Source organism: Salvia splendens, chromosome 15 (genome assembly GCF_004379255.2).
Source record: "Salvia splendens isolate huo1 chromosome 15, SspV2, whole genome shotgun sequence".
Lineage (NCBI taxonomy): Eukaryota > Viridiplantae > Streptophyta > Magnoliopsida > Lamiales > Lamiaceae > Salvia > Salvia splendens.
Window position 1 is genome coordinate 22,170,113 of NC_056046.1, and position 9,852 is coordinate 22,179,964.

The 9,852-nt window shown below is 37.0% G+C and overlaps 1 protein-coding gene and 1 pseudogene across 4 annotated transcripts; one reads left to right on the forward strand and one right to left on the reverse strand.

The window, feature by feature from the left end:
- Positions 1 to 1,208: 1,208 nt before the first annotated feature.
- LOC121768012 lies at positions 1,209 to 7,019 on the forward strand (annotated as a pseudogene).
- A 422-nt stretch (positions 7,020 to 7,441) lies between these two features.
- On the reverse strand, positions 7,442 to 8,991 carry LOC121766577 (zinc finger protein 4-like). Of its 4 annotated transcripts, none has more exons than XM_042162849.1 (2): positions 8,857 to 8,991; positions 7,442 to 8,323 (listed from the first exon to the last, which is right to left on the reverse strand). In XM_042162849.1, exon 2 carries the CDS (start codon positions 8,298 to 8,300, stop codon positions 7,653 to 7,655), a length of 648 nt encoding a protein of 215 aa, XP_042018783.1. In that variant the 5' UTR covers positions 8,301 to 8,323; positions 8,857 to 8,991; the 3' UTR covers positions 7,442 to 7,652. The 4 variants fall into 4 exon arrangements, with proteins under 4 accessions (XP_042018783.1, XP_042018782.1, XP_042018781.1 ...); XM_042162848.1 differs by having other exon boundaries at positions 7,442 to 8,404; positions 8,857 to 8,971; XM_042162847.1 differs by lacking the exon at positions 8,857 to 8,991 and adding an exon at positions 8,694 to 8,846.
- Positions 8,992 to 9,852: the final 861 nt, after the last annotated feature.

Consider the following 9,852-nt stretch of genomic DNA (forward strand, 5'->3'; position numbering starts at 1 on the left):
TCTCTTTTTCTTTTCATTAAATTTTCTCAAGAGGTTCAACAATAACCAGGAGAAAATCCACATTCTTAGCATCGAAGTGCAATCATGTAAAGGTGTGGAAGATAAAAAGTTGAAGTGAAAAATTTTTGGGGAGAAGAAAATCACGTGAAGAACAAAATATGGCACTGCAAGCTCTTTGGGCTCAAAGAAATTACTATTTGAGGATTGTGCTTCCCAAAGGATTGTTAATTTGATTTCTCAGGCCCAACAACATTATCATAGATAGGCCCAAAGATATAGATTTCTTTTTTACTTTTGTTTAACATGTAGTAACACTTGGTGTTATTACGGGTACCACATGTAAATTTTAAACCTCTGTTGATGATTTGCTCGACAGTAAATGTCCAATACTCCTTTAAACGTCAAAAGGATATAAAAAAAATAGTTTAGCTTGAAATTGACATCATTTCAAGCTCAATTTAAAATAGAAAAAGTCATGATGTGTATGTTACACAACGCGAGCGGCATGCCTCGCGTGCCGCAACCATACCCGGCGCCCTACCCAACAACATCCTCCCCTCATCGCCCACACGGCCACAAGCAACCTAAACCATTGTGTGTCCCATCCCCGCCGCGTTTGAGGTGCTGCACCACAATCATGCCATGATTGTGGATGCTCTTACTATATATTTTTTTTAGTTTTGAAGAGGTGTCATTACCCTTTTTTTACACAAAAGGTAAAATTCTACTACTCCATTCGTCCCAACTAAGATCTAGCTAAGATGACACAATTTTTATCTTAGTTTGTCCACAATAGGATGCACACTTCTATTTTTGAAAAACACAATAAAGTAATTGTCTCTCTATAATAAATACATCTAATCACTTTTTATCTTTTCAATTAAAATATTCAATTTTGTTTCTCTCTCCATTTAATCTTTATATAACTTTTTTTTCTCTCTCCAATTAAACATATTTACCAATAACTCTTTAAATCATATATTGACGAAGGGAATAATTATTTTGGTTTGCCTTTTAAAATTCACCTTTTTAAAAAGAAAAACAAGAAATATACACTTTGGATTATCTGTTTCCTTAAGAGATGTTCTTACCGTGTTTCTTAACCTTCGTGTTAGAATACTATTCAATTTAGTTGAGGCAAAAAGAGTAGAAAAATGGAAGATTGAAAAATAAAATAATGGTATGGTGTGGTGTAAATAAGCAAACGGGGACAACATTAGCCACTCATAGTCATAGTCTCACACTGAAACTAAATCAATCAATTTCATCGTTTTCATTTCCTCGCATTGAAACAAAAATGGCGGAAAAGCAAGACCCAATTCGTTTCGGGATCATGGGCTGCGCCAAGATCGCCAGTAAAGTGTCCCGAGCCATCCTTCTATCTCCGAACGCCGCCCTCGTCGCCGTCGCCAGCCGATCCACGACAAAGCCAACCAATTCGCAGCTCGCAACAAATCATAACATCACGTCTCAGATCCACAACTCCGATCAACAATTCAACTCAGATCAACAAAAACCAACTCCGATACATTCAAATCCATACTCCTCAATTTAGATTCAACCGATTCAACAACAATTCAACCCGATCTCAACTCCAAATCAAACATCAATTGTGAAAAGCATCCAATTCAGTAAAAACCAACAATCAAACATAAAAAACAGCTGAACAGTAAACAGAAACTTTCATAGCTACTAAATTAAGAGTCAACACAGAAATATTAGACGCCAAGCTTCCAAAATGTTGAAGTCTCGGCTCAAAAACGACAGAAAATAAAGCCACGAACTCACAGAATTTAACCCATTGATGTTAAGTGCACAGAAAAATATGTGTGTGTGAAGCGAAGAGAAATGAGCTAAGAGCGAAAAGTGAATGTGTGAGCTTGATGATGCCTCTCTTCATGTTGTGTCTCTATTTATAGTTGAGGCTCGGATTTCTAGGGTACTTTTCCTTGATGATTTGTCATTTTTTCCCTTCCTAGAAAATCCTTCAAAAGATGCTTTTCTACTCACAGCTGCTCCCGCCTGTAATCCCCTGGGTCAGGTTGCAAGCTGACTTCTTCACTCCATTTTCCTTCGATTTCCTCTGCCAGGTAAAATTTTCATCCGTTTCCTGGGTCTGGCAGATTCTCTACGCACCTAAACTTATAAACACGTGTTAGTTCATGAAAATCACAGAATTTAACCCCATAACTGATGCATGAAATGAGCCTTATCAACGACCATGCTCTTAGCTAAGAGCACGAGCAGCCGACGTGGCATGCTCTGATTGGTCGTTTATCATTTTTTTAAAATTCGAAAAAAATCTGAAAATTTCAGATTTAATAAAAAAAATATTTTCCCACTTCCCAATAAAATATATCCATTTTTTCCACACTTTTAATTTACTTTTTCATTATTTTTATCCCAAAATTCACACTTTCGTCTATAAATACTCCCATTTCAACACAAAAAATCACACTACACACAACAACTCTCTCAACTTCAATTTTTAGGATTTTAATTATGTAATTTTTAATTTTTAGGGTTGTAAGTATTTAATTTTAAATTTTTAGGATTTTAATTATGTAATTTTTATTTTTTTTTTGTAATTTGTAATAGTAGTTCGGGTGTTTTTAATGCATTTTAATATTGTGAAAATGTTTTTATTTAAATTGAATAATAGAAATGTGGGACCCTTGAGCATGCTCTTGCGGAAATGCATGAATGTGGGTGTAGTGCTCTTGCAGAAGAACAAGAAATAAAAAAATGAATAAAAGTGGGTCAGGGCCCACATTCATGCTCTTTGGCAAGAGCATGTATGCAGATGCTCTAATGACTTCACATGATAAACTGATATATGCATATACTATCAAATTGCTGTTTAGATTTATGGCTGTATTGCCCACAACCCTAGGTTGGTGAATCAATCACAATATTTAATTTATATTTATACTACTCCTTGTCTCCTCCCGTCCTAATTAAGTTGATACATTTATTTTTAAAATGGAGATTAAAAATTATACTCCCTCCGTCCCATTAAATATACAACATTTGCTTTTCGGCATGGGATTTTATGTAGTGTTGTTTTGTGAGTTAATGAAGAGAGAGTAAAGTAAGAGAGAAGAAAAAGTAGAGAGAGTATTGTTTCCATTTTTAGAAACGTTTCATTTTTAATGGGACAGACCAAAAAGGAAAACGTTTCATTTCTAATGGGACAGAGGGAGTATTAAATAAGTTGAATAAATATAAAATAAAATAGAAAATGGAATAAATAGAGGATATAAGAGAAAATTAAATTAATAAAATAAAAATGACTAAACGTAGAAGAAATATACATTGGCCCGTACCATCAATTATTTGACCCAAAGATCTTTTCACCCAAATCCCAACTAGATTAACTTCATTGGCCAACTAAGAAAAACAGCCCCAACTTCAAAAGAGAAGTGTCGGTCTTCTCTGTCTCTTCTCCAAAATTCCCAATTTCACTACCTATATATTACTCTTTTTCTTCTCATTAAATTTTCTAAAGAGGTTCGACAGTAACCAGGAGAAAATTCACATTCTTAGCATCGCAGTGCAATAATATAGTAACGGTAAAGGTGTGGAAATTTTGCCATGTCACGCCTCCGGCATGCCACGTGGGATAAGTTTTTAACGGAAATATGTCGTCAGGTCGGATAGTTTGAAAATTTTGCACGATCCGATAAAGTTCATGACTTTAGGCTCAACTTTTATAATTTATGGGAAAAACCAAACTTTCCCCAAAGTTTATGACGTTTTAAGTAATTTATCCTTTTAAAAATAATAAAGTAATTGTCACTTTATAATTAATACATCTAACCACTTTTTATCTTTTAAATTAAAATAATCAATTCTATTTGTCTCTCCATTTAATCTTTACATCACTCTTTTTCTCTCTACAATTAAACATATTACTAACAACTCTTAAAATCATATATCGACTAAAATATGTGTCATTTTATCGGGACAGATGGAATAGTTATTTTTGTTTGCTTTTTAAAATTTAGCTTTTCAAAAAATAAACAAGAAATATACACTTTGGATTATCTGTTTCCTAAGAAATGTTCTTACCATGTTTCTTAACTTTCAGGTAATTCCTAAAAAAAAATATGATTCAACTTAGTTACGGTGAAGAGATGTTCTTATCATGTTTCTTGACCTTCAGGTAATTTCTAAAAAAAATATGATTCAACTTAATTAGGACTGAAAGTATAAAAAACAGTAGAAAAATGGAAGACTGTAAAATAAAATAATGGTATGGTGTGGTGTAGATAAGTAAACGTGGACAACATTAGCCACGCATAGTCATAGTCTACACTGAAACTAAATCAATTAATTTCATCGTTTTTATTAGATCTTTGAATGAAGAACTCCATGAACATGAAGAACTCGAGGGAGAGAGAAGAGAAGATATTTTGGAGAAGAAACTGAATTATTATTGAATTGATTAAAATGATTACAAAGAGCAGCTAATATAGCTAACACTTGTTCTAACTAACAGAAAACCAACTACTTTAACTAATGCCAGCTGTCATTTAACTAACTCTGAAACAAACTCATCAACTAACTCTTCTTGACTTCATGGCTGAGTTTGTGTGTGGATGACGTGCATGGGAGTGTACATGCGGCTGCATGGTGAAGATGAGAATGATAGCATTGATAGTTTTCATTTCCTCGCACTGAAACAAAAATGGCGGAAAAGCAAGACCCAATTCGTTTCGGGATCATGGGCTGCACCGAGATCGCCAGTAATGTGTCCCGAGCCATCCTTCTATCTCCCAACGCCGCCCTCGTGCTCCATCGACAAGGCCAAGCAATTCGCGGGCCGCAACAAATTACCCGAAAACGTGAAGCTTTACGGGAGCTACGGCGAATTGCTGGACGACCCTTTTGGATGCGGTGTACATGCCTTTGTCCACGACTCTGCACTTGAAATGGGCGCTGATGGCTGCTCAAAAGGGGAAGCATCTGCTGCTGGAGAAGCCCACGGCTCTTGACGTGAAGGTGCTCGATGAAATGCTTGAGTCGTGTGGGAGGAATGGCTTGCAGTTTATGGATGGCAGTATGTGGTATCATCACCTGCGGACTGCCAAAATGAAGGAGCTGCTGTCGGATTCCCATGTTTTTGGGCGTCTTAAAGCTGTGTGTATATGCTTCTTCATGCTTGATACTCTTTCCATTTTCATGAATTTTGCTTTACTTTTATGGTGATTTATATGCAAATTAGGTTTTACTACTAACTGTACTAGATTTCAATTCTTTTTTTTTATGGTAATTTCACATTTTGAGTTCTCACATTCTCCTTTTAGGAAGGTTTATATTTCAATCTTATCCTATATACTCCCCCTGTTCTCAAAAAATGGAAAAACTTGGAAATGACACGAGTTTTAATGTGCAATTAGTAAAGTAAGAGAGATAAATGAGAAAAAATAAGAGAAAGATAGTGAAAAAGACAGTGAAAGTAAAGTTAGTGGATTGTGAGGTCCATATTATTAGTGATGTGTAATTGGTAAAATTTTCATATTTAGACTACTAATTTTGGAGGATGGCCCAAATGGTAAAAGTAATCCATTTTTTTAAGATGGAGGGAGTGTAAATTTTCAAAAAAAAATTCCCCACAAACTTTAAACCTGACATATTATTTATTATATCACGAGCTTAAATAGTTGATGCATTTTCCCACTGGTGATGGATCCGACTACATTCAAATGAGATGAATAACTATATCTACCTTGTAAGTTTTTTAGTAGTAACTATATCTGATGTGATGTGATGACAAATGAGATGTAGTCAGATTCCGTCGCCGGTGGAAAAATTCAACAACTATTTAAGTTCGTGATAATTTATGCAAAGTATAAAGTTCGAGGGAAAAAACAAATTTTGCAAGGTTTCCTGATATTCCGGTGGAAAAATTCAACAACTATTTGAGTTCGTGATATTTTATGCAAAGTATAAAGTTTGTGGGAAAAAAGAATTTTAAAACGCTTCATGATATTAGGGGCCAATGTGCTTTGATTTGAAGATGATTATCGCTTTTGTTGGCTAAGCCCAACTGAGTTTAGCAAAGCCTTTGAGGGGATATGATCTTTGGTTGATTGATAGACAGGATTAGGTTTCTTATAAGCTTAATCTGTATAAAATGGATGCTTCTAAATCCAATTACTAGATAATGCTCTTAACATATGTATAAACATGAATCCTTTTATGCCTTCACTCCATTGTCTGTTTATGTGTATAACATGAATACTTTTATGCCCTTCAATTCATTGTCTATCACTTCATTGTTTGTTTATGTGTATAAAAATGAGTACTTTTATGCCCTTCAATCCATTGTCTATTTATATGAATAAACTCAAGTTACTATGTTATGCCATTATCTCTGCTAATCAGCTAGTTATATTTTCTGTGGCTTCTCAGATCCACAGCTCTTCATCGTACCACCCACCGCCTCATTTTGAGTGAAACCAGAACTCGACGCCCTTGGTGCCCTCAGTGATGCAGGGTGGTACTGCATCGGTGCCATACTGTGGAGCATGAACCAGAAACTACCCACAACCGTGACTGCTCTACCCAACACCGTTAAAAACTCAGCTGGAGTGATCCTAACGTGCAGCGCCTCCATGCTATGGGACGAGGAGGAAACTGTTGCAACCTTCTTTTGCTCGTTTCTTGCTCATGAAACCATGTGCCTTGCAGTAAGTGCCTCCAACGGGACTCTTAATGTCGATGACTTCATAATCCCTTACGAAGAGACTGCTGCTGGATTCAGCTACACGTTGGGTGCTAAGTTTGCCAATCTGCATATTGGGTGGAACATGAAGCCTCAACATGTTCGATTGGAGACAAAGCTGCCACAGGAAGCCTTGATGATTCAAGAATTCTCCGGGCTTGTGAAGGGCGTTAAATACCTTGGAGCTCGACCAGATACAAGGTGGGCTGAAACCAGTAGATGCACTCAGCTTGTGATGGATGCAGTGAAAAATTCCATAGATTATGGTTACAAAGCTATCAAGATGTAAGTTTATGTGCCTTAACTTGATGTTTATAAATGCGTGAGATATGGTTCTTTCTCTTGTGGAGAAGTTGAAATTTGAAAATATTCATTTTGTAACGTTTATTGAGAGATACAATATATAATACACTGGATATAACTATAATAAAATGTGTATATTTTAAAAAAAAATTGTATTTGTTTTTACATAAAATGTACTACCTCTATGCCTTGTCTTCTTTTTTGCACTCGTTTTGGAAACATAATTTTTAATAGTTACAGTGGAGCGAAAGTAAAGTAAGAGAGATAGTAATATGAAGAACATACGTTATTCTCTTACTCTACACCTTTATTTTTTCAAAACGAGTGCAAAAAAGTAGCGCCTCGCTTAGGATGCTACAATTGATGAAATATAGTAGCATGGGATATACCGGACCGTCCGCGTCTCAATTTCCATGCTTTAAGTAGGGACTACCTGATCACTAGGAATGATCAAATCTCATTTATACAGATCAAGTTTCATGAAAATTAGAAGGTTCAGCCAATCTTGCTAACTTATCTGAGAAAAAAAACCAGAGTCACTCGCACATTGAAGCTGAAAGATGCACACACTACACTACACTACACTACACTACAGTTTGATTGACTCGACACCGAGCTTTTATAGCCGGAGCGTGAGGTCTGGCGTCGATTCTGAGGCAAATGCTGCTGTTTTATCTAGATAAGTGACATGTGAAGTTGCATCATGTACAAAATTCGTAGGCGAGGACATGTCAGCGCAAAAACTACCCGGCCACACGAGGTGATCCCCTTCCTCCTCCTCCTCCTGCTCCATGTAGATAGGCTGGAAGAGGTAAGCATCTCCGAATCGTGGGGTGGTTCGAGAATGTTCTGGTGGCCTAACTAGAGGCCGGAATTGGTGGTGCGCGGAGGCGTGTGACTTGATTCCTAGGCACTTGAATGGAGATCCATGTAGAGGGAGGGGAGCCAGGGCGGCGTATCTATCTGAGAAGACGCCCATTCTGACAGCGCGTTTCGCTAGTGTTCTCTCGCGTTTGTGCGCGTTTTGGTGGCCTCCCAGTGCCTGCGAGCTGTAGAATTTTCTGTGGCAGAAGTTGCACGGGAATGCTCTTGGTGAAGGCGCTGTGGTCCGGATTGGGGGCTCGTTCGTGCTCCCACTTGTGCTTGATGAGGAGAATCCCACAGAGTCCGCGCCTGCGTCCTGGCTCGACTTGAAGGTTAGTGATAGGTCGAGGGAGATTGAGCCGGAGCTGGGCTCGATTAGGCTGCTGCTGTCTTCAATTGACATGTTGATAGCTTCATAATAATTCTCTGTGGATGTTTCCACTCCTTGATCAGACTTTTTTTGAGGTTTTCATATCAAAGAACACAGTGTGTGCGCGTGTGTGTGCCCTGAATGAAGAAACAAGTTGAGATTATGTATGCTCAAACACAATCAATATTAACCAAACATCTCAGCTTCATCAACTGAGGCAAGTATTTTCTTCATCTTATGTATGGTGTATATGAGTAGTTATGAAACTATCCAATTCAATACATACACTATATCAAACAATAAACAGAAAATAAGATAAATTCAAGAACTGAAACAAGTAAGTCCATGGCAAAGAAAAGAATCTAGAGTTATGAAAGATAAATTAAAAGAGTGGCTACACATAATGCTAATGCAAAAATCACTCACCACCCTTATGTTTGCAAAATGCCACCAATCTCAGTTCATCAGATAAAGCATTTTGTCAAAACAGAGAGAGAGAGAGGTGGTGGAGGCTCTTTGTTAGTGAATAAATAGCTAAAAAATGAAATAAAATGAAATGAAGTGATTTGAGTGTCAGCATGTCACCCACCTCTGTTTGTTTATGTTTTGGCTTCTTTTCCCCATTACAAACTACAGCTTCTTCTTCTGTCACAAACATGCCCCAATCAACACTTCTATATTCTTCTAAATCATTTCATTTTTTTTTCTTTTACTTAACATCTAGAAATTCATGTTTGACGTAGACTGTTAATATTCAATTATTAAATACTTCTGCAAAATTTCATAGATATTTTTGAAACATTATTAAGTTCTCATCATGTCAAAATTGACTGTTTTCTCTTTGGACCGATGTTTATGTTGTAACTATAGTGTACAACTTTGTTTTGTTTTTATCTGAATATCTCAATATCCCAATCGAATTTCATTTGATCTTTAAACAATTTTCTTGCATAGTTGTATTTAAATGAAGTAAGTAGGAATTGAATAAGGGGCAGATATGGGAATGGGGAAGTTCCAAGATGAAACCAATAGCCAGTTGTGTCACGTGGCCATACAAATTTGTTATCAACTGTCACATCTGAATTATTAAAAAACTTAGAGCATCTCCAATGCACGAATGTCTCATTCGGACATCCACTAGGACTTCCTAAAAACACCTCATGTCACGTCACTAGGACTTCTCATCTCACTGTCACGTCACTAGGACATCCCCTTCACAATCCGCCCTTCCCATCGCCCTTCCCACTAGGACTTCCCGCAATAAAAAAATCACAATTATTTATAAAGGTAACGGAATTATAATTTTGACACGGAATACGGAAAAATTGCGAATGCTTCATTAAAAAAAATTACATAATAAAAAAGAAAAAAAATTACATAATAAAAATAACATAATATGGGAAAATTTAGACTCGGCTCACTCCGCGTTGTCCTCGTCGCCTGTGCCGCCCTCGCCCTCGCCCGTGCTGCCCCTGTCGTCCCCGTCGCTAATCTCGGGGCCATCATCTCCAATGGGTGGCATCCCCAAATCGCGCCGACATCCATCGATGACATCCTTCAACATCCTTTTGCACACAGGATCTGT

Excerpts from the sequence above, each read along its gene's own strand:
- LOC121766577 (XM_042162849.1), bottom strand. The coding sequence starts at position 8,300 with ATGTCAATTGAAGACAGCAGCAGCCTAATCGAGCCCAGCTCCGGCTCA.